We start from the raw sequence: 27811 nt of genomic DNA on the forward strand, positions 1-27811 counted from the left end.
CGCGCGCCCCAACGGCCGCCGGGAGGGACCCGCTGTGCCCGCCCCGCCACGGCGTGCACCGAGCGCCTCCGGTAGGGGCCAGAGCCGACAGCGCCCCCTGGCGCCGCGGAGGGCCCCGGAGCGGAGCAGCACAGCCGCGGCTCCCGGCCTGCGCTGCGCCGGGCGGCAGCGGGCACACACCGGGCACACACCGGGCACGGCTGTCGCTCTCGGCACCTCCTGAGCAGCTTCTCGGCAACGAGCCCGTACCTCTTCAGCCCGGTGACATCGCGTCATCGCAGCTGTCCTGTAGTCAGGCTGAGCAGCCGGGTCCATGTACCGGCAGGAGGCAACAGGAGAGAGCTGAACTCCAGTGCAGCCCAGCAGGCCCTGCGTGCCAGGCTCCGCCTTGGCTGGCACCAGCACAGTGCGATACCTGCTGTAAGACCACCTAAAAAAGCCCAGCTACAGATGACATGGTGACATGCACAGACTGCGGGTTGGGAGCTGATTCCAGCTACTCCTGCAGCTTGAGAAGACAAGAATAGGCTTGTTGGGTCGCTGGTGAATGCAGAGCTGGGACAAGCCAGCAGAATCCAAAGCAATTTTGTAAGTCAAAGGGAGCTGCACAAAAGATTAAAGTCAAGAGGCAGCAGCGAGGCCAGTCTTGCACCTTAAAGGGGAATGAAAGGCAGAGAGGCAGCAGTCTCACCAGAGAGAATCCAAGGTGATCCGAGCTAGGCATCAGCCCCCTCTTCCCAAAGCCACCAGGCCAAGCTGTACAAACAAGCAGTGTGAGAGGACAGCTGCACACTGGGGATGGGGTGTAGCACCTTCAGATCTGTGCCACAGACTGGGGCTGGAGGGAGGATTTTGGAGAAGAGCAGGGGGACTGTGCCAGGAGGAGCAGAACAGGCACAAACACAGATCTGCCTCAGAGGAGCCTTACAGGACATAGCAGTTGGCTTTTTCCAGGATGAGCTGTTCCCATCCCTGCAGTTCCATTTGAGCATCAGGAAAAGTTCCTATACTGCAGGTTACTGAACAACTTCCTCCTCTTGGTTTACTTGTTGTGACATTCCAGACTCAGCCTCAGAGCACAAGGGACATGAGGACAGCCACACCCCTTCTGAGCAGCTCCCCAGAACACCCTGCCCAAGGCAACCCCCTGTCTAACACTAACTAGTTCAGGGACTAAAGTACAGTGCAGTGCTCCTGTGCCTACAACTCCCTGCTGCAGAAGGTTAATTCCTTGTTCAAAGATCAGAAAGCAGCTTCAAGAAACGTGTTCCTCATGTTGCCCTGTAGGACACAGGAAGTGAACAGAGATCGGAAAGCGCTGCCTGCCAAGGACACGCACCCTCGAGTCAGCATCACCTGTCACAGGATCAGCACAACAGCAGGCATCGTGCCAGACCAAGATCAGCATGACAGGTCTCTCTACCCTTATTTTAAAAAAGAACAGGCTAACAAAGGTTTGCTGAGCCTACCTGGGAGGGACACACAGATCTGAGCTGTTGTGCTACAGGCACGGGCACAGCAGTAAACAGGCGTGTTGGCTTCTGTTCCAACAGAAACATCAGGCAAAGTTTAATGATTCTCAAACAGACTACAACAAAGGCTGCAGGGAAAAACATTTTATTTCCAAGCAGATTACAAAGAGCAGAGAATATAAGAGTAAAATTAAATTAAAAAAATAGTTGAGTGCATCTCTTTAAAATGATTTGTAGTGTGAGTTACTCACGGGGCAAAGCTACTGGAGAGTTCTGAAGGTCACTTTGCAGGATGCCAATCACATGTGCTGTTTAGACCTGGGTCAACACAGGAGGGACAGACAAGATGTATTTTGCATATAGGCTGCACACTCATTATCAAGCGAGGTTTTGGGCTGCGACTGGACCCTGCCTTTTTGAGACATCCCCTCCACCTCATTCTCTCCTGCAGTTCCCTCGAGCTCTAGACATGGTTTATTGCTGCTGTAAGTGGGTTTAATCTGCCTTCCCGTTCTGCTGAGTTCCAATGCCAAAGGAGAAGCAGGCAAACGTGTCTGCCATGCACAAGGTTACAGGGAACGTGACTGCAGCGTCAGAGCAGAGCTTCAGCCACGCAGCAAAGGAAACCGACAAGTAGGGACACAGCAATCGCTTCAGAGATTTGGGGGAAGCATGGCAGCAAGACTTGTGGAAGAATTGAGATGTTCCTTAAGGTAGGAAGAGGTATAAGCAAGAAGGGCTCTTTCCTAAGCATTGGCACCAACAAAACAGAAGAGGCTGAATCATCAGGATAAGGTGCATTCCCTGTAATGTTTGAGAGGAGCAGCTCCAGCAATAGGATGGGGAGAAAAGCCCCATATAGGGTGGAAGACAGTTGATATCCCACTTTAAGAGTGATTTAGGAGTCCAAGCGCTAACTCCAAGTCAGTCAGTATTAAACCTGGGTAAGAACGTGGTATGGCTGGACAGCTGCACAGCCATTCAGTGTCCAGCAGCACTCAGTCCAGCAAGAGGATGAGAAACTACAGTACCAGCAATCCTCCACCCCCTGTACACTCAGGGGGCTCTTTTCTACCATTTCTGGATCTGCTCTTATCACAGCATAGCAATATTCCAGGCCTCATCCCTTCTATGTATGCCAAGGCAGACAGTAGCCCTGATGCAGCTGAGAACAAGACTGTCTTAATTTCTGCCCTAGCAGCAACAGTGCAGAAGAGGATTCTTATTTAGAAATCAGATTAAGTCTTTTTGTATTGTCCAAGGCAGAACAGTTCAGGAACTACTTCAGATCTTGTGACCCCTCTGAAATCTAGACCTCTAGGGGAGAGGCAGCCAACAGGTGAGAGCCCTATGAAGTTCTTAGACCATTCCCTTTATACACTGCTTTAGACAGGAGTGAAGAACCACTCCCTAGTCTGCTCTCCACTGCTTCAGCCATTACCACTTAAAGAGGAAATGCTTGACCTCTTGAAAGCAAATGAAAATCTAATGGTGCTGTGGACACATGTAAGAGGCTACAAGTTCCCTAAAGAAAGCAACACTGTTAAACGTCAAGAGCTTGGACAATACATGAGTCTCATGTCAGAATGTGAGGTGCTTTACAGCAGGCAATCTCTGCTTTCTATGGTTCCTTTCATACCAAAGTGACAAGATGGGCACAGTTCAAAATCAACAACACAGGGTCTCTAGCTTGACTTCTCAGCTCTATTTATTTAGAGATGGATGCATTTTGAGCCTGTCTCGTACAAGGCATAGGGCACAGAGAGTTCCTGTCAATATATACACGCATACAAGAGCAGTACAAGCAGTTTGGCACTCTCAGAGCCAAGGGGGAATGCCCTTTAAGCAGCAGTCAAGCTGGTTATAGGAAAGTGTTAAAAAGCTATTTTACATGTTTGACTGGGAACATTTCCCAGAATGTGGATAGCAACCCTAAGCCACAGCACTCTTCTGTGCTACTCTGTGCACGTCTTCCTACAAGCCCCTACAAGGGAGCAGATCATGTTCTTCACTATCAAAGAACATAGTATTTATATTCTAGAAATACTGTACCTTTTAAACTAGCTCCAGAGAGACAGACTAGAAGCCAGATCCAGGAAAATAATCCTTAAGTCACAGTATATCGATTGTCTCTAAAAATAGGGAATGAAGTGAACACAGTGGACATTCTGATGAGACAGTACAGAACAGTGCAGCAGTCCACTTCTGCATCAGCAGATCCTCTCCTATGTACATGTGGACAATGAGAAAGAAATGGAAACACTCCAGTCCATCAATCATCAGGAGATCTCCACAGCTCACCATGTGCCTAGTTTCCCTGTTCTTAAGCAGGATCCTCCAAGGAGAACTCTTCCCCCTACAAAGACTTGAGATCATCTTGCAGTTAAGAGTAGTAAGGAAAGTGCACAATCTAGAATTTTAAGGTAACATGGAATTCTGTTTCCCCAGAAAGCTCAGCTGAAGTTCCTGTCAATGTGTAGTGTTAAGAGGTGACTCTCAAGGCTGCCCAGTAAAGCAACTTATACAGTGTGGATTTGGCAGATTATTTAATAATCTGCTGTATTTTGATGGAGACAGCCAAGGCAGCAGGATTTCCAACTCTGCTCTGACAATGGGACAAACTGCCCAAAAGAAAGGGAAAGCCACTCTGTGCATGCCTGTTGGGCACACCCTGTGCCGCAGGCACACGCAACTGCTTGGAATAGTGGAGCCTGCCCCAACCATGTCTTCAAAGACTTAAAACAGGGCCAAAGATGGACATGCCAGTCACTGTGATACGGTGAAAGGAACAGAGGTTTCTGACAGCTGAAGCCGTACTGGTGATCCCAAGAGCCACCCTACAATGGGGCAACTGCTGGCTCCCAGCAGACAAACTGAGGTCCCAGTACTTGCTGCCAGCACTACACCCACCCTAAGCACCATCTTCCCAGCTGACCCACTGGGATCTGGGCAGTGATCCCAGGCTGTTTTCCTCTGGCCTAGTTCTGAGGGCAGACACTGAGCTAAGAGCCTAAAACAACAACAGTGCATTGCTACTTCACCTCTCTGCACACACCTACTTGAGCACAGAGTCCTGCAGAGGGAACAAACTGCTCATACTGACACTGACTCAAGCACACCTGCTCCCTCAGAAACACCAACATCAATATGAAGCATCAGGGGCTTGGGAAGTCTCTCTAAGCTGCACACCTCAACACTGCTCACAAGCACAAAGACAGGGAACATTGGCTACTCTCATCAATTTACACTCTTGCACAACCAACAGAGAGGGCAGACCTTCCTTCTCAATACAGATAGGTGCTGGACAACAGAGGCTTCAGGAAAGTTGCTTGCCTGTACACAAGTTTAAGTTCTTTTACTGTAATATATATCTAAATATTTATCTGTGTATTTTGGAACAGGGAAGGGACATGAGGTGGAGAAGCAGGGAAGACAAGTTCAAGAAGCAGAGTAACTTCTCTGCATCCAAGAAGCTGGTGGCACAAGTAACAAGCCTGGCAAGTGATCTCCCATTTCAAGCACAGTTGGCTACCTGCTGGCTTCAAAAGAGCAGACTATTTGTTAATGATATAAAATACAGCAACCATTTAAGATGCAGCGAGGCAAGGCTACAGGGCTGGGGATTATGATCATGAATGATGCCAAAAGCTACACAGCTGTGTTAAAAACTGTGAAAAGGCTGTTAAACAGCAGGAGTAAGCCATATGCTGCTCCTGGAAGGCCTTTTCCCTCCACTACCCCTCCATCATGCTGTTGTTGTGATGCATTTGAAAAGGTGGAAAGAGGGGGATTTGCCTAGGGGTAAAGCCACAGAACACTAGGACAGTCTGATGTGGTCTCACAGATCCCATGTTCCTAGCCTGGCACTGAGCTTCCATCAGCAAGCAGACATTCAGGTCCTTCAACAGAAGTGTATGCCCTTCTACCTTCACAAGTTGTAGGGGTGAAAGAAATCCAGCAGAGCTGAGCTGGAAAGCATGAACAGGGATGAAAACAACCAGTTTGCATACTGATCTTTGTATAATGACCCCCCACCCTCACAGCTCACTCTTCCCCAAATAAAGACACATTGTTCAATGGCATGTTGAAAAGACGTGCTCGTCATTCTTAATAAACAACTAGAGTAAGAATACATAAGAGAAACAGGGTGGTATCTTTATATGATACACAAGTGTATGTTACAAGAATTCCATCAGGCACAGAAGCCTCAAGCTTTAAGGCCTCAATGTTAGGCCAAAAAAGAAGAGTGTGGTAAAGTTTGTACTTTTAACATCTAAAAATGTCACTTAAAGGTCTGAATAGAAATTGTTGTTTTGTTTTTTTTTTGTATAAATCATAATTGCAGTTCACTCTCTCCTCTTTCTTCCAAGATAACAGCAAATTAACGTCCAAGCACAAGAAAAGAAGATGCCTGCCTCTCCTCCACTGGCTGAGCAGGTCCATCCATCATTCTGTGCCCTCTAGGCTGCACGTGCTCCAAGGAGACAGAGGCCCCAGCCAACCAGGCCAATCCTGTAGTTCATGTTTTCTACATCATAAAAAAAAAACCCAGAGTCAACCAGCAGCTTTCCACAGCTCCCAGCTTGCAGGGGATATGCAGCCTCCAATGGTTCCAACAGTTTGGTGTTTTGGGTAGGATACACAATGGGTAGGTTTTCCTTTAGATTCTTTTAAAGAGAAGAAGCCTAAAAGGGCTTCATAACTACACCAATAAAAAACCAAAAACTTAGGCATCTCCTTTAGTGTAAAAGTCTGTACAATTTCTCTTTGCTTGTCCCTCCCCCATCACCCTGCCCCACCCCATCTGAGCCACGAAGGATGCCTTAGTGCATGGTGCTGGCATTAGCCACGGCAAGAGCTTCCTGAATCTCTCGTATCACCAGGATGCGGGTGAGCATCTGCTCCATCTGCTCTCTGCTGATCGGCTGGATGGAATACCAGATCGGGCTGTTGGGGGCCACCACTGGCTCCGGGGTCAAGTAAAAGGTGTCATTCCGGCCTTTCACACTCTGGGGGCTGTGAGAGGAAGATCAGAAACAACCAGACTAACAAAATGTGCTGCAACAGAGATAGCACCGCTGTCCTCACCCCAGGCTTCACAAATCCTGACAGTGAACAGCTGGCTGATGACACACACGATGAAGGAACAGAGATACATCTAGGGGCAACATTCATTCTGAAGTTTTAGGATGTGCCAAGGTTAAAAAGCCATGGTGAGGACTACAACAAAGTAGTTTTTATTTCACACTGGTAAGCATAACACACACATGGCTTTAGGGGTCCTGCAGAGTAAAGAAAGGATGGGGCATTTTCACTTTCAGGCTACCTGCAGATCCATCTGTGCAGCTGAACCATTACATTAAATTTCAGAACCATCATAATTCAGAGATTAGTCCTTTAAGGCACACTCCAATCTCCATTGCAAGTCCTTATTTTTGTTCAGAAGCTAGTCTGAATAGGACCGTAATCCTACCTTCAGTAATGGATGCTTCCAGATGACTTGCAACTCACAAGCAGAAGAACAAGTTCATGTAAACACAGCAAATGTTCAAGATTAAGAGCCGCCAGTTCACAAATCAGGATTTGTCTTTTAAATACCCCAAAAATTCTATTTACATGCCATCAGAGTTAATCCCACTCTCTCACATCAGCACCCATCTCCATTTAAGTAAACTTATGGAACACAGAAATTGTGCCAGTGGTATCACAGCAAACTCAGCCAGGCACAGGGTGCAGCTCCCCAGGCACAGAAGACAAGCACCACACACACAATGAGAGCTCTCACCATTTGAAGAGGTAGAAGTCATACAGCTTTATGGGACACCTCAGGGGGTTCTCTGGATTCTCGGTCTGCTCTGCATACATGTCATCTGTAACTACAAACCAGCCCCCCAGAAGTCTGTCAGACACTCTGTGTAAGCACAGCACACCACAGAGCCTCAACACTGCAGCACCTTGTCACCATACAGGAGCTAGCAAGAGACATATGGCTGTTCCAGGGCAGAGGCACCTGGCTATAAATGCTTAAAAGCATTATGCAGAGCTTGCTATATCCTAAGGCCATAGGAGATCACAACCCATCCATATCCTTTTTTCCATTTCTCCTCAACCAGTGCACCAAATGAGGGAAATATCACTACTGAGACTGCAAAGCCTCAGTTGCATCCTGTGCTTTTAAGAGGATAGATTGTACTTACATAGGAATTCTTATGAGTTCACATGAATCAAGGTAAGAGAAGCCCTCCCAAAGAATTTTCTCCATCTCTTCATAAGCACTTACACCCAATAGTCTCTTTGCCCATAAAAAAAAAAAAAAAAGCAAAAAAACAAAAAAACAAACAAAAGTAACAAAAAAATTATCCTTAGTTGTTGATGAGTCCCACATGCCTCAGGCAAGGTATGTCCCCAGGGTTATGATTAGAAGGTACTACTCTCTCTTGGAGAGAATGCATGGAAAACACATACTGCCAGGATCCACTGCAGAGCCTTGGATTCCCTACCTGCAAACATCTCCAAGTTCATCCACTTCTTCAAGCCCAAGTAAGTAAAATATTACCAAAGAAACCTCCTGGACACTACCTTTCTGTCCTGTCTGGTGCATGCCTGGAGCCTTCATGTAGCGGATACTCGTGCTTTTATCCTTGGGATTAGAAGGGTTCTTCTTGGTCTGCCTCAGCACCTTGGAGAAGGCCAGCTTCATGTGCTGGTCTACTGTTTTCAACAGGAAGTATCTGAGCAGCAAGAACAGAACACAGGACATTCAGAGACAAGCAAGGGACACAGTCACAACAGCAAGGTAGTTATCTTTAGTCATCATGAGCAGGCTGCAAACCAACCACTGGGCTAAGGACTCTTCCAGCAGCAAAGCATACAAAAGCCCCAGGTTCAGTCTGCCCTCTGCTAGCTCACTTCCTTGTTATACTGCATCTTTGTCTGATGAAGCTACAAGTGGGCTTTGTGTGCAACCACCTGAAACTTGTGATTTTGCCCCATGCAGTGCAGCAGTTTCACAGCAATCCTGTTAAGGTCTCTGAAGTTCTTTTATTCCCCAAGACTCCCTAAGAGCTGAGTACTTACTTTGTATTAAAAAACATCAGTGTAGTGAGCAAGGTGGAAGGGGAGTGAGCTCCAAGCTGCTTACACTCCCACAGCATCTCTTCTGTTACATGACTGGAGAGGATGTAACCTGCAATAATCAGAGGTCAGCATCATACCAGGGGACAGACACAAGATGAGCACAGGCAGCATGTTACAGTCTGTAAGTACTGGAGAGCATACAAATCTTGACACAAGGAGAAAGAAGAGATTCTCACTAATGCCAAGATTCAGTGCTCTGCAAGTAACTTTTTAAATAGCAGGTACAGCTAGGAAACACTTGTACGTATCCATCAACCTCTAGCTGTGGAGAGTATGCTTGTGCAACATGCCTATACATCCCAGCCCACAGAGGAAAGAATATGCACTTAAAAGCTTTTAATTGTTGGCTTGGCTCCAATGCAGATGCTCTTAATCCAATAATATGTGAGAGCAGGCAGGCCAGTGTAACAAATCAGTTCTTGGCCCTGTGCACAGCTTCAGTGAGCACACAGTGCCAAGTGATGTATTTGGACACATGAGTAATCCTTTGATTCTCACATTTTTTTTCCCCTTTGTGTAGAAGAAAAATACTACACTCCAAATACACAGATAAACAGAAAGACAGCAGTATGAACTGTGAGGCTTGTGGAATGTCAAAGCACTGATCAAACAGCCAGACTGAGAACAAAAGGACTCCAAAACTCATGGTGCCACTTAGCCACATAGCCTGTAACATCAACTACTTTACTGAACATAAGAATTAACTTCTTCACTCATGTCCAAACATATCAAAGGGAATGAGGCAATGAGAAACCAGGTTTCCATGCTCTGAAAATGCAATTTTTACCTAGTTCTCATACAGTTCTCTGTCAAAATTTGTCTCCTCTGGAACTGCCTCCCCCATCCCTGTTGCCATGATCTCCTAAACATAAGGTTGAGCTGCAACTGACTGCAGCACTGGAGGCTTTATTCACTCATTGTTTTTTCCTGTCACACTCAGTTGGTTCTGCAGACAGTATCCATCTGGCTGCATGGCACTATGACACTGCTGTATTATCTCCCAAAGAAACAATACATATTAGAGGCAGGATGTATTACCACTTCATATGAGGAAACCTGATTCAAATCAAGGATCAGCTCCCTGCCAAGTAAGCCAATCTTATGACACTACAAAGTCCCCACAATGTGCCTTCTGATTGGTGACAAGTGACAGACAAATACTGCTCAATGACAGTCAGGGTTAGAGCCTGACAACTGCAGTAACCCCAGCATTCACTGCAAACATCACTTTTTTCTCCCTGACCAGCATTAGCTAGCCTAGGGATGTTAGATACTTCAAAAAGGTTTCCATTCAGACTACATTCATGCTATAGGTTCAGTTTAAACATTCCAAGCTCTAGGAAGTTTTAAAGTTCTTAAACAATAGCCCTTACCAAGAGGTGAAACACGGGGCTGTATGTCCTTAAGAACTTCATGCAGCCATTCAGTGAAGCGGATGTAGTAGAGATCTGAGAAGATGTCATCGACTCGGCCATTTTCAAAGAGATACTGTAAGAGATCACAACAGCCCAGTACAGTGGCAGCAAGTGTGTTCCTCAGAGCTGACCTCATCCTAAGGGCCCACATCCTCAGCTGAGCATTTTACAGCACAGCACTGAAGGCTAACACAGTTTACTAAAGAGTGAGTACTCTTGCACCAAGGCGAATCTCCATTACTATCATGGCAATGCCAGGACAGAAAAAGGAAAAACTATCTTACAAAGTAAAGCTGATTGGACTTCACCTTTTATTTCAGGTGTGCTCACTTCTAGTTATTTCACAAGACTAGTGGATGCTACTTTTTTAGGTTAACAACAAGGATGCTCAATTTCGCTGTTCAAGTGCAGCTCTGTTCCTGCAGCTCTTCCAGAAAGCTCATACTTCCCACAGCACATAAAGCTAAGTTCTTGCCTGTTAAGGCTTCAACTAAATTTAAGTCTTGACATTGACAACTTCTTCAAAGTTGTCATCATCCAACCCTTCTCCTCCCGATCAAAAAAAGCAAAATGGATTTATTACTTTCACTGTGATACTGAACTCCATTATTCACAAATTTAACTCATAGACTAAAGCATTGCTTGCAGTAAGGACAGAAAAGTCATCTCATGTTTTCAAGGTTTTTAAGCAAAGAGATTTTTTTCTTATAAAATTGTTGGTAAGCTTAATAGAAGTCACAGTCTCTATTTTTATAACCAGGAGTCCCCCTACACATGCTGACAACAGGGACAGTTCTGCAGCACATGGAGCTGTCCCATCCCACCTTCTGAATGCACAGGAAGATGTAGTAGAGCACATCTGGATCATAGGGTTCACCGTCACCATTCCGAGCTTCTCGTGTCATCAAGCACAGACCATAGTTCAGCTCAGCCACGGCTGAGGAGATGAGATCTTCCTGGAACCTCAGCAGCTGACGCCCTGGAAAAACAAAACAAAGCTAGATTAGTGAAGTGATAAAGCCATATTATTTCCTAACATTTCAGGAAAGATTTCCCACGTCTCCATTCTATCTGGCAGGTCCAGCACTACCTCATTCTCCCAGTATACTAATGCAAGTTGAAATAAATCCAGATCTTAGGCTGTCAGAAATAATAAAAGATAAAACAGGAAAGAGTTTGACAGGAAGATCCTCTGCCCTACCAAATGTTTGACTATTGCCTTCTTTCACCATGTCCCCAGTGAAATGGTTTGCAACAGCAAACCAGCAACTCCATGACTGTTCTACCAGCCTGGACAGACAGATTTGTCCATCACCACAGCCATGCAGTGCCCTTTTCTATTGCTGTCAGCCCGGGGGCTAAAGGGGGCTCAGCACAGAGCTAATACATGTCCTGTGGCACTGGGAATACACAATAATTAGTACTGCAGAGTAAATTAAAATTTAAATTTAGGAACAATCACTGATTAAACAAAAGGGTTTTCCAGAGCAGCACACACATAACATTTTAGTCACTCCTAATCCAACTTGAAAGGAAACAAAGGCCATATTGTCAACGGCACTTACTTCCAATAGGTGCTAGTCTATTTTGGGCTTCTTTTTCCAGCTCTGCATTCTTGGTCTGTGCCCAGCTTTTCCACACTTCAAGACCTTCTTCTGGCTTCAGAGAGTTTGGAAGTAGAAGTTCAGGTGAAGTCTGTGGCTGCGGCTGTGGTTCAACTTCAGCAACCTGAACGGTTTGAGCCTGTGAAAGAAAACCCTCAGTTTATACACACACTTCAACATGCAACAGCTGGACAAAACCCAAGAATCCCACAAAACCTGTAACCCCAGGATACCAACCTTCTGCAACACTCCCAACAAGAAATTAATCCAAGGAATGCAACTTTTGCTGTTTGACCTGAATTGCTGCTCACAAAAGAATATTCTACACTCCAAAAACTCCTCCAGTTTGAACGGACAGATCCATCTTTTCAGCTCACTTGTCACTCTGAATTGCCACTGAAATCCATCTCGCTACAAGAGCAGCCCTGAACAGGAAGGTGCCACCAGCTTTACTCACCACTGCTGCTCCACACCTAGACTGCCCTAAGGAAGGTCCTGGGTACAATCACATGCCATACACCACTGCCATCCCTCCCTGTGCAGACTCTCTTCTTTAAGCAGTACATAACAGGCACACAGAATAAATGCATGCTGTTCTTAGCATAGTGATAAATAAGATGAATTCATTTGTAAAAGGTATAAAGCAGTAAGACTAGAACACAGCATCAAAACATCGATTCAATTTCAATGCAATGTTCTCACAATATCAAATATTATTAATGGGGACTAGCTATTATTGTGTGAAGAGTGACTGCATGACTTATTACAGACCTAAGGCATCTCCAGACCCTTTGGAAATTTACTTTGCAGTGGGACCTTAGGTCACCAAGAATTTTAATCTCAAACTGAAACTTATTTGTCAGGCAACCAACAGCACCAATCTAAAACCTGCAGCAAGCCCTTCAGCTGCACTCACTCTGCATTCATCACTACAGGTTTTCAATTCCATGCCACAGAATCTCATAACTACCTCAATTAACAGCTTTACAGACCTTAGTCAAAGTCTCACTGGTACCCTGAATGTTACAGAAATAGCAATTCTTGTATCAAAGCAGTTTTGCTTTTTCCTTAAGAGCTACTCCAAAAAGCAGCTTTTCCTTTGATACTGCTAAGTATCAATATTAGTGGAAGTTGCTCTCACAGTACTAGAGCCCATGGCATAGGAAAACAGCATCAAGACTTTAAATACCTGTACCTTAGTATAAAAAACCAACAGCTTAAGAGGCAAAGTCTGCAAGAGCCTCAGACTGGAGCCTTCCAACTCCCTCTGGCTGGCTTTTTATTCTCTGCATCAGCTCTTATTAGCTTCTTGCTTCTCAGCCCCTGCAGCTGCAGCAGAGAGACTGCCTGAAAAGGCCCAGCTTTAATCAAGGCAGATGGTGACTAAGTTGTGAAGCAAAGCCTCTCTCTGCCTTCACGAGTCCAAGGGTGACCTGACACCTTGTCTTTGCAGGAGCCAGGACTGAGCCTCTGCTCTCCTCCAGTGCTGCCACATTAATCTCCAGAGAGCTGAAAGCTTTCCAGAGCCAACTGCCTCCATCAGCCCAATCCAAGGGCCAGCCTTCTGCCCTAACCTCACAGACACCTCTGTCCAGTGTGAAGGCTGGACATTGGCTGACATGAATCTGCTGAACTGGCACGTGCTTCTTAACAAACCTGCATTTTTCACAAATAAACCAAAATTGCTGCAACTTGCCCAGATCCCCTAGAAGCACAATGCCACAGGACAGCACAGGGCAGGCAGGCAAATTCTTTCTCAGTTTCACAGTTTTGAGAGGGTCAACTCCCAAAACCACGATGTTCACCTCTAGTAGCTTTATTGTCCCCCCTAGAGAGAGAGTACCTTCCCCCTGGAATTGTGTATATGTTTAGGGTATTTTATTTTAAAAATCTTATGTACTCTAAAGTACATTTGATCCTGGAAGTTTGCTCACAACAAGTCAGATTTCAATACTTTACCCAGGCACCGGATCTGCTGTGGACTCCCACGTGCAACACAACACAAAGTAACTGACCATGACTAGTACACATTAGCACACCTTATTTGGCTGCAATTATCCCTGCCTGTCCACTGCAACAGCTCAGGAAAATACTGCAGATCTCAGAATGCCTGCTATGAAGAGTCTGGCAATCAGTATGTATCTATTAATTTTTAACACTAAGATCAAGACTGTGCTTTCTTTTGGAATGTTTTGAATCCTATAACTATGAACCAACATTATCACATGAAAGTCTTATACCCAAGTGCCCTGTGTCACATTCAGGCTTCTGGGACAGATGCATCTCTGCTTCCCAGACACCAGCTGTCTGCTGGCACACTCCCTCTCCAAAACATTTGTAAGTTGTTAATCACCAACTGAGACTAAGAGGCAGTTTTAACTTACTGAGCAAGTGACTTGTAGCTGCTGCTGCTGCCCCTGCTCTTGTGGTGTGGGCTGCTGCTGTTGCTGCTGTGGGTCCCATATGTGCACTGTCTGTGCTGTATTCTGGTATGTCCCTGCCACAGCCTGCACTGCCACTGGAATGTGGATGTTGCCATTCATAAACTGTGCTGGAAAGATCGAATTAGCAAGAGTCTGCACCACTTCCTCATGAGAGTTCTTCACTACTGAAGTACTTCCCACCATCTTATCCTTGTCATCTTCCAGCTTCACTGTAGCCAGAGTTGTGGGGGAGCCACTGACGTGGACGGCGTTGTAGGCCTCCTGAGGGATGGCAATGTGGGTTATGTTTTGCTGCTGAAGGTCACCACGTGGCTGAGCAGAGTAAACAGGGATGGTCCACGTCTCTCCAGTGGGGCTAGTAATGGTCCCAGTGGCACTGTACAGGTGGGCACTGTCCACTGTTAACAAGTCTGGCCTTAAAGAGACATAACTTTGCTGCTGGCCCTGAGGAATGGCCAGCACTGTGGCAACTGGCTGCCCTGAAATAGCATAGGACACAGTAATAGGCATATCCACTTTGCGCTTCTTCACCGGCTGAAGGACGCTCGCAGAGCTGATCCGCCTCTCTCCCTCGCGTGGGGAGCCTTGTTGAGAAGGTGGGGGTGACAGTGCCCCAACTGTCTGGATCTGGATCTGCTGGCCACCAGTAATGGCCTGTCCTGCCACAAGCTGGGCCTGGATCTGCTGGTGCTGTATGTGCTCCTCCTGCAGCTCTGCAGCCTGGATCTGCTGGGCAGTCTGCACATGCTGCACTTGGATCTGGGCTGCCTGCAGCTGCGACGGGCTGGGGCTCTGAAGAGACTGACTCTGTATTGTCTGGGATGCCTGCTGCTGTGCCTGGCCCTGGATCTGCACCTGCACCTGTATGGGCTGCTCTGAAGCCTGATGGACAGAGAGCTGTGGAGAGAGCTGCTGGGCGGAGACCTGCTGCGGTGACTGCTGGACCTGCACCTGAACCTGCAACGACACCAAGGCACCGGTTAGAGGTCAGCAAACACCAGTGATTCAGCAGAGATGGTCTGTCACTCAAGATCTAAGCTCCAGGCCTTTTTATGCTACCTTTTGACTCTATGTATTAATCCATTAGTAAAGATTTCAGGAAAATGAAGCCAAGTTATTCTAGAAGTGCCTGGTTGATAACAGTGATACAGTAGATGTGTTTGCTCAGCATTGCACACGACTCTCAGCAAAGAGAGAACAGCATGTGAGCTACATCTCCACCCTCAAAGCTCTATGGGCTCAAGCCAACAGATTCCATCCTTGGAATCCAAGAGTCTTCAAAACTATTTGCATTGCTAAAATGTTACTTTAGCACAGGTCTTGCAATACCAAGACTTAAAGGTCATTCACATTACACTCACAGGAGCTTGCCTCATTCTTACCATGCTCTAAAGATTGTTCTACTGCTGCCCACCCCAGTCCCAAGATGGCCACAGGATCACTTGCTGGTGACAGGCACTAAGAAATATGGGTAAGTTGAAACCAGCACTTGGCTCTTTCCTCATAAAGCACAGGATTATTACTCTGAAACCTATCATTAATAGTAACCCTACTCAAGTGGGTGCCAACACAGAATGTGGCAAGTTCAATGTCAATCTTTGTCATGCATTAATGGCCTATGCTGCAGCATGTTTTGTAAACTCTAGAAGAATTTCTTTGGCAATGATAATTAAAACCAACCTTTTTTCATTATTTACTTATTCCATTTAATACCAGTTATTGTCCAAACTACTCAGTTTTATTTTCTAGCTCACGCACTTAGACAATGCTGAATAACACTGACAAATCTGTTGACTTGATTCCCAACCAGTTCCTTTTATTTTAGAGAGAAAAAAAAAATCACACCCTCTCACATTAATGCTCATTTGTCCAAGGTCTGCCACAATACCTAGCAGCAGTCCAGCAGCACACTGAAAGCCAGCAGTCAAAGGTAGCCCCTAGCACAAATTTCAGGTCCCAACAGCTTCACATCCCTTGTTCAGACACTTCTCCACTTTTCCTCACATTTACAGAGGCAACTTGTTAAATCTGCCTTGTCCTAGAAGCGATATCCCAGGTACTCATGACCATCTGTTTCTCTAGGCTTCATTAACACTTCATCTTCAGGGAGGCAGTTAATTACTCAGTACCTCTTTCTGAAGCCAACACGGACTTCTTTAGTTGCAAGACTAAATGTCTTCCTACTCACAGTTCTCTCACCTTTTTCTACCTCACTTCCTGGATCCAGGCAGACTAAAGCAGCATTTGCACAGAGACAGCACACTAGTCTGACAATACCAAAAGGAACTACAATGCAGGCCTGCTGTGCACAAAATCTCACTTCCCAGCATCACTGCTAAGAAGTCCTGAAAAATGTTAAGGACTCATTTACAGCCAATTAAGAGTTGCTAAGGAAAAAACTGGGGTAGCAAAATGCCCCACTGGCAGGCCAGATTTATAAGTCACCTCCTGTTAAGAATTAATAGATTTCCAGGAAGAATAGGGTATAGTTCCTTCTGGGAACTCTGGGCAGGACACTGTCATCCAGATGACGTGGTGACTCTGTAATAATTTCCTGCAAGGTAACAAGAAGCATGTGACCTTATGTCAGCATGACAGCTTAAAAAGCTCCATCAATGAGGGATTTGATCAGGCAGTCAATTGAAAAAGCTGAACTCACCTATGGGATGTTTCCTCAGTTCTATTTGATATTGTTCTGCCCTGCAGCATGAGTATAGCCTTGGGCAAACAGGCCCAAACACGGATACCAGGGAAGGGCTCAGTTTAAGAAAGCCAGTTGTAATCACACCCCTAAGGCAAGAATTCTCCAAAACACTTCACTTTAAAAATCACTAATATGGTCTTTACTATTAATTTAAATCCTTGTTCAGAAGATTACCTGCAAGGCAAAAGCCAAAGACTGAACAAATGACATGTTTTATTGCACTGATATTTTTGGTCTCACACAAGAAACATTTGCTTTATCTGCTATGATTACAGGCTTTACCCTGGTCTGAGGCCAGAGGCTGCTTATATTGACCTCATTGTCTAACTTGCTATCTGAGGAAAAAAGGACAAATAATTACACTCAGCAGCAGCAGACTTTATAAAAGACTCTGTACAAAGGGGAATGTTTTAAATTTACAGGCCAAGACCAACAGGGGACTTTAAATCTTCATTTTATGCTGGAGATTAAAGCAAAAACATGTTATGCTGGCAATTCCTGGGTTACTGCTGCAAGAAAGGAACATGCCAAGTTACCAGTACTGAAATACTATTTATTGCCAAAAGTCTGGATCCAACAGCATGAAGGAATCACCTCCCAGCAGGCTGCCATGACACAGAGAAATGCCTTTTCACCATGAAGTAGCTGGAAGCTGGACCAAGTACCAGCTGCCTAGAAAACCAAAAGTGTCAGAAATCAACTCTGTATGGTAACAGGAGAGCAGAACTAAATTCCCTTAAAGGAAATCTTCTGTCACATCAAACCCAAAAACATACTCTGTCCTGAACTGAGCAAATGCAAAGAGTAAATAAGTAACCCTAGGACCATGAGAATATCTGAAGCCTGGTTGCTAAAACTTTTTTTCCTAAGGTTGATAGAGAAACTTGCAAGTAGGAGTCATAACATGTCTGCTCTGTGTGGATTCTCTGCCCAAAAAGGAATCAGGCTCAGTTGTTTCAGAACAGCAGTTCTCAAACAACTGAGATTTTCTTTGCTTGTTAATTCTCTCATCTGCAGACTGACTGGATTATCTAATATTTCCTAAAACCTAACTCCAAACCATTATATGTAGCTTTTCCTACAGCACCTGACAGGCTCTTAAATGCATCTTTTCACAAAGAGATCTTGGTTTCTGAAACTGTATTTAAACCAGCAAGCAGTAATACAGACCAAGAGCAGATCTCCAGAGCAAGACTGGAGATGTACCAACATGTCCATACTATGCCTTCCAGAAGACTATTTCAAATTTAGTTCTAGTTTGACATCACCAAAACACAAGACTGCATCTCACAGCTTAGATTCATCTGGAGGGAACACCAAATGACAGGCTCCAAACCTACAAGAGGTAAGAAGCCTTCAGCAGGTGGCCAACTTGCTGCAGGAATTATGCTCCAAATGCCCCCAGAAGTAATGTGGGTAGATCTCAAACTTCCCACACAAAGTCAAACATTTGGGAAAAAAGGTAATGAGAGCATGAGAAGAGTAATCTCAGTTTTTTATGCCAAATTTAAGGACAGAAGACTTAAAATACACTTTCCTCAACAACAGCCCTAAGCTAAAGCAAGTGCAGCACTAAATAGTGCTAAGCTAAAGCAAGTCCAGCACTAAAAACTAACACTGTAACAAAGAGTTCCCTCTAAAGCCACACCAGAAAGTGTACAAGCAAGTACAAAACACACATGCAAAGTGTAAGTGAAAAGACTGATCAGTGAAGTAGCAGGAAGTATCAGAACTTGTTATTTAACCACTTTACAGGAAGTCCTTTCTATCCAAGTAAACAAGGGCCACGGGAAGGGTGCGAGTCAGCTTTTCACAACAGCTGCCACACTGACTCTCACTCCAGGCCTTTCCTCTGCCCATTCATCAACATCAGAGAGAGAATTCCATCAGCTAAATTGGGCCCTGGGTGTGTTTAAACAGTTACAATATCAAGATTATGCTGTCAAGCTGTACACTGAGGAGGGATTTAGGTCTAAGACAGTTAAAACATATGAACCAAGGAAAACCAGCTTACCTCTCCAACAGAAAAGTACTTCCATGTACAAACAGATGCCACCTCTAAAACAGCGCTCTTGACTATAACCACTGTTTGAATTGTCCCACTCAGCCCTAGCAAATGCTAATTAGTACCTGCTGCTACACTAAAATCATACTGGCATGTTTTTCAAACATAACCAAATAGGAACTCTACCTTCAAGCTAAACTTCAGAACTTGTACAGAGGCAAGAGGAAGGCACAGCCATCAGAAGCAAAGATGCATTCTGTGCAGAGCCAGAGATGAGACTTTTTTCTAAGCTATTTAAGGGCATCTTTCCCTGCCTTGTGTCATTAATAATGTCCAGCCTCCTATAAAAGTCTGAAGTCACAGAATAGTGAACAGTAAACACATAAGGAATTGAGCAATTAGAAAGGCACAAGTATTAACTGAAAGATATTTTACACAGGCATTCAACCATTCCCCACACAGTTCTGTGATCTTGCTCACATGTAGCAACCTCCTCTCAAGCCCTGCCCAAGAAAATCTTGCCACCTAGACATCAGAGTGTTCATAAAAAGTTGAAACTGAGGATTTTCTCCACACACACCATAAGCAAAGATGCTTTCTGTCCTCTGATATTCCTTCAGTGAAAGCTTCTTGGGTAAGAGGCACAAGAGGTTCACCGACCTCTACAAAAGCACCATATTTGGGAAGCAAGCAGCACTAAACACCTCAGTGGCACCATCAATTCCAAGGCCTCCATGCACAGCACCAACAAGCAACAATCTCACCAAAAGCAGAGCTGGTAAAACACTTCCTTGACTGGAGCAAAACACGGACCCTCCCTGCCACTCCCTGATCCACAACAAGGTATGACAACTTGACATACTCAACTCCTTCTCAAGGTCACTTATGGCACCCCTGTTGTACTGGGTGTGGAAGGAGCTCCAGGACACTTAAACTGCAGCAATGGCCAGTGTACATAACCCAACAGTTGCATCCACTCATCCTCTAAAATAAACATTTGCTAAGACTTTTCTGAGCCTTTCAGGCAAGAATACCTTAAGGCGACAACTTCTCCAAAGAGCGAATTTATTGTTCTAAAATAAATAAAAGCAGCAAGCAGTGACACTCTGTCTTTAGTTGTTCACAGCAAGTAAACCCAGGATGAAACCTGAGCACTATCTCCATGATTGCAAGATCACCAGCAGCACTTTCAACTGTGAGGTCACCTGACTGGTCATAGTGTTAGTCACCCCCAGCAGCACTGTCACACTGCCAGACACAAGCACAGCCACTCACAGGGTCTTCCACTGACTTGCAATTGGATTAGCAAGAACTAAACAGATTACCAATCCAAGTGCCAGGATGACAAGTTTAATCAAAAGCTAAGAGGCTTCAGCAGATGACCAAAATTCATCATAACAAAACACAAGCAGTACTTCAGCACAGGGAGCCAGCTGGAGCAGGTGCACTGCCATGGTGGAACACTGTCACTCCCCAGGCACAACAAAATCCAGCTTTACCCAGAAGATGAGCTCTGCCACTGCTGCCACAGTGAACACTAAGTCATGAGTTTAACATAAATTAGGTCTCAATAAGAAATCCTGAAAAACAGAAAAACACTCTTGCAAAGGGGTAAAGACATTCTTCTCCACCCTATTCTCGCAGAAATACTAAGATAATTCTGAGCTAGCTGCTCAAATACACCTGAGTTCTGCTGCACTGCTGACACACAAAAGCTGCAGCCACATCTAGTACCAAATGTGCCACCTAAAGTAAGCAGCAGGGCAGGCAATACAAATAGTAATGATGATCTGCACAGATGGGAAAGCAGGTATCTAAAAGCAAAGGCACATCAAAAACAAGGAGAAGAGAGTAGACAGCATTTTTCAGGAAAATTCTGAAATCCTAATTTTCATGAGAAGCTTTTCATATTCAGGGTGCAGGTCACTCAGTTCCAAAATCAGAAACCGGTCTCTGGCAGCAACTCTATGCTTATTTACAAGAAGGTCAGGTTATTTTTCTCTGGAGCACAAGATATATGACCTCCCTCCCTATCTCTGTTACTAGAAGCCTTGCAAGGGTCAAGCCTGAACACTGGGTAGTTCTGAAATGAGGCAGCAAGAGTGAGAGGGGAAAAAAAATTCCTTTTGACTTTTACAATTTGTCTGGGGCTTTCCACATCTTCAAGGCTGAGGCACTCAAAAGCCAACCCTCCAAGCTCTTCTGCTGAAAAAAAACCAAAAAAACACTTTTTCCAGAAAACATACTAGCTGGTAAAACCAAACACACTCTTGATCAGTTTTAACAGCCTCATGCAGAGATCCAAGTCATGCCTGAAAGAGCTCAGGTTTTTGTTCTTCAAAAGCCTTTCAACACAAGTCACTGTAGGGCAACAGGTTACAGAAGTCCCAGTTAAGCATTCATTTATTCAATAGAGAGTAATTGGAGACGAGTTAGCAGTGAGGGAGTTTTGTCTTTGCCATAGGATAAAAACACACAAGTGAGCTGTTGACACAAGTCTACTGCACTGCAGCAAGCACACAGCACCTGAACTCCAGGCATTTGTGACTCCATACCCACACTTGTTGTAAAAAAAAAAAAAAAAGAAAAGAAAGAGCTTGCAGCTTTTCATTCTGCTACAGAAACAAGAAAGATTCATATCTCAAGTATAGTGTATCAGAATTACAGCTATAGCCAGGGTTCAGCTGTTTAGAAACATATCATAGAAAAACTTTAGTAAATGCCCTGCCACCTATGAACCTATGAGCTCTTCAAATTACAAAATGTATCTGAAGACAAAAGCAATTCCCTAAGTTATAAAATTGGTTTTTTTTCTCTGATAGTGGATTTGCTTACTTAATACTTAATAAAATACCTAATGTAATACCTACTTAAAAAAACCCAAAACAAAAAAGACAACTCCTTCCACTGTGCAAACATATAATCTACCTTGATGCATATGCATCCTTTAGAATTCCTTTCCAGTATCTTCCCAATTCATATCCTAAAGTTGACTCTCTTGCATTTCCTCCTCACTTAAGAGTCAGTTCAAGAACAACTTTTAGAATGTTCAAGGAAAACTATTTAAAGACTATTGATTTTATTAAGAAAAATAAATCCTTAAGGCAAGCTCCATCCCACAGCCAGCCTGAACAATCAGACAGCCAGAGGGGGCTGGTATTTATAGCAGCTTCAGAGCACAAGGCTCCTGGAGCTGTGTATGTGCCAGAACTGTGACTGTTTCTCCAATAGGTGACACCACTCCATTGCTATGTAAGCGGCTCCTCCTACAGCAGGGCTCCAGGGAGGCACAGGCAAGAGAGAAATTTACTACCAAATTCCTTAAAGGAAAGGGAAATATTGCTGTTCTATTTGAAGTGAATTAGCCCTGCCCCTTAAGTACTTGTCTGAGGCTTAAGTTTACACAGCACCTCTGGACACTACTCCATCAGCTGGCCAGTCACATATACATTCAGAGATGATTTCAGATGCTTACCTGCACTTGCTGGGGTTGCTGCACCTGTATCTGCTGCTCTGGCTGAGTTTGTTGCTGGATACTGGTTGTCACAGGACAAGCAAGTTCAAGCAAAGACCCAGCCACCTCTGTGCTGTCCGTGTAAATGCAGTTGCCAGCCTGCTGATACACCATTGTGGTGGTGGCTGTCTGTTGGAACTCCTGCAGAGCTTCTGGCCCCTTGGAAGCAAGGGAGTCTAGAAACTCCTTCATCCTGTGCTGGGGGATCGTTCGTGCCTTCACACGGATGTATTCTTCAAAGGAAATGGTGTTCTCCAGAGAATTATTCATATTGCAAGGTCCTCAGGGTTCCTGAAGGAAAGAGAAAGTAAAAGTCTTAAACTACAGCACTTCCTTGATGCAAGGATATTCTCAGCTCCAGTAACTAATCTCTCATACCAAGTACTGTATGAAAACTGGCAAACATGCACAGCCAGATGCCCAGGACAGATGCTTTAGTTTTATGAGGCATTTTGTGCTACTACACATTTCTCAGATTAACCCTTGGCAGCTCAGGGGAGTCTGAATGACCCCCAGGTGTGACTCCTCCTCCTCCCAGAGATCGCTGCCATGTAAACTCCCCTAGCTCTGTACTTCACCCAGACCAGGCAAGTCCTGTACCAGACAGATCCAGTGGTACATTCCATTTGTTTGCAGCATGCACTGTTAGTGAGAGAGGCTCAGGATCAATATGTGCAGCCCAGCTCTGCAGCCACAGAGGTGGCAAACTGAGCAGTGTGCTCTGTCAGGCCGTGCACTCTATTCTAGGCAGCTGATGGGAAGCACAACAGAGAGCAACAGATGCAGCACTCAGCTCACTGCTGTTAGGACTAGGACAGCCTCATCGATTGGAGCACAGCAAGCAAAAGGAGAGCGCTGCAATCGAGATATTTCCTCAAACTGGGAACTACACACATGGAGAAACAGAGCTCTGGAAATGACAAAGGCAACTGCAGCATCAGTTCTTGATGTCCTTTTAATATAGGAAGAGGTTAACAAGAAACATGCCATGTGTGAAGACAACAGAAAGACAGAAAAAGAAGTTAAGATGATCAGGGCGGAAGTGAAAGCAAAGAAGAAAACCACCAGGACCAAAGATAACTCCACCTGAGAACAGACAGCTCTAGGGGATACTCTGACAGCATTCTTCTCTTATTGACTTCTCTTGTTTAAACCCACAAATTGTTTTTGCAGTGAGTATGCTGGTTATTTCTAAGGCAGTAATTAGCCTTGATAGAGCATAAATGCATTTGAGCTATAACATCACCAGATACTGAGACAGTTGTGAAAAGATGTGAAACACCACAAGATCAGGACTAGCAGAGGTGATTCAGCACTACTAGATCAAGCTGCATAAAGGAGGAAAAACAGACAGACATCACTATGTACATTATAACTGTAGGTCTAAAGAGAACAGGTACAAAACCAGAGCTTTAGGTATCCTTTCACCATGATTTAACAAAGTAGAACTGAGACAGGGCTATGGCTGAACTTAAGGCTGCAAAAGCCTGTGTGAAAACTGGAGTTAACTCTAGGCCTTCACTGGCACTCAAGTACACTGCAAGTCCAGTGCCAGTTATCACCAAAACCTGGCAGAGCTGAGGCAAACACTAACCCCTCTTCACTGGTATGTGGCAGCAGTACAAACACACAGCTTCTGTTTACATGGAGGTTCATGGCTAGTGCATTGGACCAGGCTCACAAGAGAAAAAGAAATATCAAAGGTAACAGAACACATGAGGTAACTTGTGCTCTATCTATGGTTTCTGAAGTGTTTAAGACATATTTGTTGCTGTATGATATTTCTGTAGAAGATATTCTTAAAATATACAACATGTTTAGGAAAAAACACCAAATAATGGTTTTCACATAGCAAATCCAAGAGCTCTGCAAATATCAGCATACAGAAGCTCCTGCAGAGCCCACATCTGGCCAGAACAACCATTCTTTCTGAGACACCAATCTGACATTTTCAAGCCAGCTCTGGGTGACAGAGCCAGTAAGATTAGTCACTTTTTCAGGAGCTATCCTAGAGTATCCTGTACCTCCACAGCACATATTGCTAACCCCTTCCCAGGTAACCATATGGCCAGGGTGAAACCAGGGGAGAACAACGATGTTAATGCATCCATAGGGACACAGGACTCAGACAGGACTTACAGCAGGCACACTGAAATGTGTTTTGCATCTAACTGCATGATGCTGCATTATATACTGAGGCTGGAAAACAGATTTTGAGCAATTAACTTGTCCCAGTCTTCTACTTGGAGCCTTCAAGTATTTGCCTTCAGTACCACAGTGAGGCTTTCAGAAGAGAATCATCATTCTCCACGTCCACCCTGAGGTGCACTAGCAGACACAGCTTTGAGAGGGAAGAATAAGCCTCAAGGATGCCATGCTGGGATCCCAGACACGAATGCCACAGATGTTCTTTGACAGCAGGATCCCAGACATAAGTGCCACAGATGCTCCCTGACAGCCAGCTGCTGCTAAACTGGATGGGCTCACCTCTCCCAGGTGCTCCCTTCCTGCTCCTGCATTGGATTTTAGTGTGTTATAACAACTCAGGGAATAGCTATCCACCTTCTGTTAATCTCCTCAAAGGAGAAAGTCAGGAATTCAGCAGGGCCACTGTTCCCAATGGGAGCTGTTAGCCCTCACTTCTACTTTTGAAACTCCAACCCTTCTTTCACAAGCTACATCACTCTCCTGGGTAAGAGACCAGAAGCCACAAGACACCCAGAAGCATAAGCAGCAGAGATCCACCACCAAACAATCACCAACCTCTTCTGAGCACCAAGCAAGCACTGATTTCTTAAATACAAATCTTAAAGCAAGCACTGATTTCTTAAATACAAATCCTTGACCCTGCTCAGCTGGTTCATTTCAATTAGTTCTTGTTAGCATCAAATCAAGAGCCTACTAGGCCAGTCTTCCCCTACTAGTAAATATTCCTCTCTCACAAGCTGCCAGAAGAAATCTCTTTCCTTTCTTCTACCATGGAAAAAAAAACATTTACATTTTCTTGAAGTGACTATACTAAGAGCCACTAAGCTGAGCAGAATTCCAAGTGCCAGGCATGGACCAGAGCCCCACCATGCCATGAGGATCTGCTCCTGCCCCAAAGAGCAGCAAGATCTTCCTTGGGTTTTCCCTCCAGGTGCAGTTACAGACCCTGGAGGAGGTAAAAGTGTCTCCCAGAGTCATTTGTATCAGTTTTAAGGCTGCTTGAGATTATTTAACTAGAAGCACTGAACCACCCAAAACTGCACTTCCCAACACCCCGTGCAGCAGTGGAGGTACCAGGTCCACAGAAAGATTCAGAAATGTAATGCTGCACCCACAGAAATTTTACTTATTAACACTAAACCAACCTGCACTTATGGCAGAAAACCTCTGTAAGGCTCTAGGGTGCATTCAACAGGCTTTTGCAGGGCAACACATACAGCTTGCTGCTGCAGTCACTACTTTTAGTTATTAAAACACAATAATTTGTGCATTCCATTTATCCCACAGACACACACTGGAAACTGCAAACCTCCACCCTCACTGGATTTCAGCAGCATGTTTTTAATACTGCATTTTAAAATTTAATAAAAGAGCACCCAGGCAATAAGTTTCTCCGATACAGGAAGATAACGCCTCGCTGTGCAGCATAACTGCATTTTTTCAAGAAGTAAGTTCAAGAAATTCTTTGAAGATTATGAGCACATACGGTTAGTTGATAAAACTTAGACTGAGGTTACTGAAAACACACACACAACTTGCAGCATGTGGACAATCTGGACTCACCAGTCACCATGTTGCATGTATTTCTGCTGCTCTTGTCCTGAGCTCTTAGACTTGTAACGTTCTGGAGAAGACAGAACAAAGAAGCCCTTTCCATCCCCAGTTCCTCTTTCTTTATTAAGTCATTTTATTTTTAATATGTATTCCATTAAGAAAAAAAACATATCAGGAAACAAAGATATGATCATCCACGCAGCTAGCAGCTCCTACTGAGGAATTGCGAGATGCCCAATTTGTAACCATCGTATCCCTCAGCCTGGTGGGACTGAGAGCGACTGTGCGAGCACATCTGTCACAGAGCGCCGTGCGGCGACAGGCGCGGCACGGCGGTAACACCGGAGTTACTGGCACACAGAACTTAGAACAAGGCAGCAGCAGCAGTGACCGCATCCAGAGGCGATCCCCCCACCCTCCCCGCGCAGGTGTTCCCGGTGATCCCCGAGAGACGGCCGGGAACGCTACGGACCGCTCGGCCACCCAGCCGAGACGAGGCGAAGCTCCGCATTTAGGCCCTGAGACACCGGCTGCGGCTCAGCCTCGGTCCTGCCCGAGCGGGGACGCGGAGCCCGTGGGGCTTCCCCCGCCCGCGGGGACCCGGCACTGCCCCAGCCGCTCCCGCCGCCTTTGTCTGTCGGCGGGGCGGCCGGGCCGGGCCCGCAGGCGGCGCCGTGACACCGCCTCCCCCGCCCCCCCGGCAGGAGCCATGTCGGGGGCTCCGCGAGGACGGGGCCGCCGAGGGCCGCGCACAGGCCGCGCCCTCCGGTGCCTCGCCGCCCGGGCGGGGGGGGTGACGGGGACGCGCCCGGTGCACGGGGGGGAAGAGCGGGGGGCGCGCCCGCGCGGGCCGGGAAAGCGCGCGCGCGCGGCAGGCGGGGCCGCCCCCTCCCCCTCCCCGCCGGGCCCGCGCCGCCCCCGGAACCGCCGCCTCCTCCTCCCGCGCCCGAAGGGGGGCCCCACCCAGCCCCGCCGCCGCCGCGCACTACCCCGGCCCGCCGGCCCGGCTGCGCCGCGGCGTGACCCGGCCCCGCCTCACCCCGGCCCTGTCGCCGCCGCCGCCTCGGCCCCGAGTCTTTTCCCCTCACAGCTCCCTGGGCGCCATCTTACATTCAACCCCCTGCAGCCAATCACCGCGCTGCCCCAGCCTCGCGAGAGCGCGGCTCCCAAGGCCCGCGAGAGCTCAGCCCCCAGGCCCGCCCCGCGCCTTAAAGGGGCCTGGCCACGGCGGGGCGCGGGGAGGGTGCGGCCGCTGGGGGGCGCCCTGCGTGGCGGGGCGTGCGGCCGCGGGGACACCGGAACGCGGCGGGGACACGGGGGACAGGGACAGGGACGGGGACAGGGACGGAGCCCGCGCAGTCGGGATACCCAGGATGCCACCAGCTCCGCGTGGCCGTGGAGCGACGCCGGCCGAGAGGCTCCTCGCGGCCGCCCCGCTCCTTCGCGGCATGCGGGTGCCGCCCGGCCCCCATCCCCACGCAGCTCCTGGGACGAGGCTTCGAGTCGCCCCCGTGTGGGGCCGGACCCGGCGCACGGGCTCCCCGGGAAGGGCGCCGAGGCCTGCGAGGCCTTTAGCGGAGGAGCTGCACCCTGCCCCGGGCGGCAGCGCGGAGCGAAGCGTCCCCATGGAGGCGGAGAACGCCCCGCGGGACCGCGCCGGGTCTGCTTTAACGGGCCCATGTGCTCGGCGCGGCCTCGCCAGTCCCGGCCCCGCTTAAGGTGGCCCGTGGGGCTGGGCAGGGTCTCCTTGCACT

At 46.6% G+C, this 27811-nt stretch overlaps 1 protein-coding gene across 2 annotated transcripts; it reads right to left on the minus strand.

Moving 5' to 3' along the window:
• Positions 1–5554: 5554 nt before the first annotated feature.
• On the minus strand, positions 5555–27178 carry QRICH1 (glutamine rich 1). Of its 2 annotated transcripts, XM_058031783.1 has the most exons (11): positions 27097–27178; positions 26067–26127; positions 22257–22586; positions 14013–15029; positions 11590–11767; positions 10849–11003; positions 9983–10097; positions 8550–8658; positions 8052–8203; positions 7258–7348; positions 5555–6488 (listed from the first exon to the last, which is right to left on the minus strand). In XM_058031783.1, exons 3-11 carry the CDS (start codon positions 22563–22565, stop codon positions 6296–6298), a joined length of 2319 nt encoding a protein of 772 aa, XP_057887766.1. In that variant the 5' UTR covers positions 22566–22586; positions 26067–26127; positions 27097–27178; the 3' UTR covers positions 5555–6295. The 2 variants fall into 2 exon arrangements, with proteins under 2 accessions (XP_057887766.1, XP_057887767.1); XM_058031784.1 differs by lacking the exon at positions 26067–26127.
• Positions 27179–27811: the final 633 nt, after the last annotated feature.

This window comes from Melospiza georgiana, chromosome 11 (genome assembly GCF_028018845.1).
Source record: "Melospiza georgiana isolate bMelGeo1 chromosome 11, bMelGeo1.pri, whole genome shotgun sequence".
Classification (NCBI taxonomy): domain Eukaryota; kingdom Metazoa; phylum Chordata; class Aves; order Passeriformes; family Passerellidae; genus Melospiza; species Melospiza georgiana.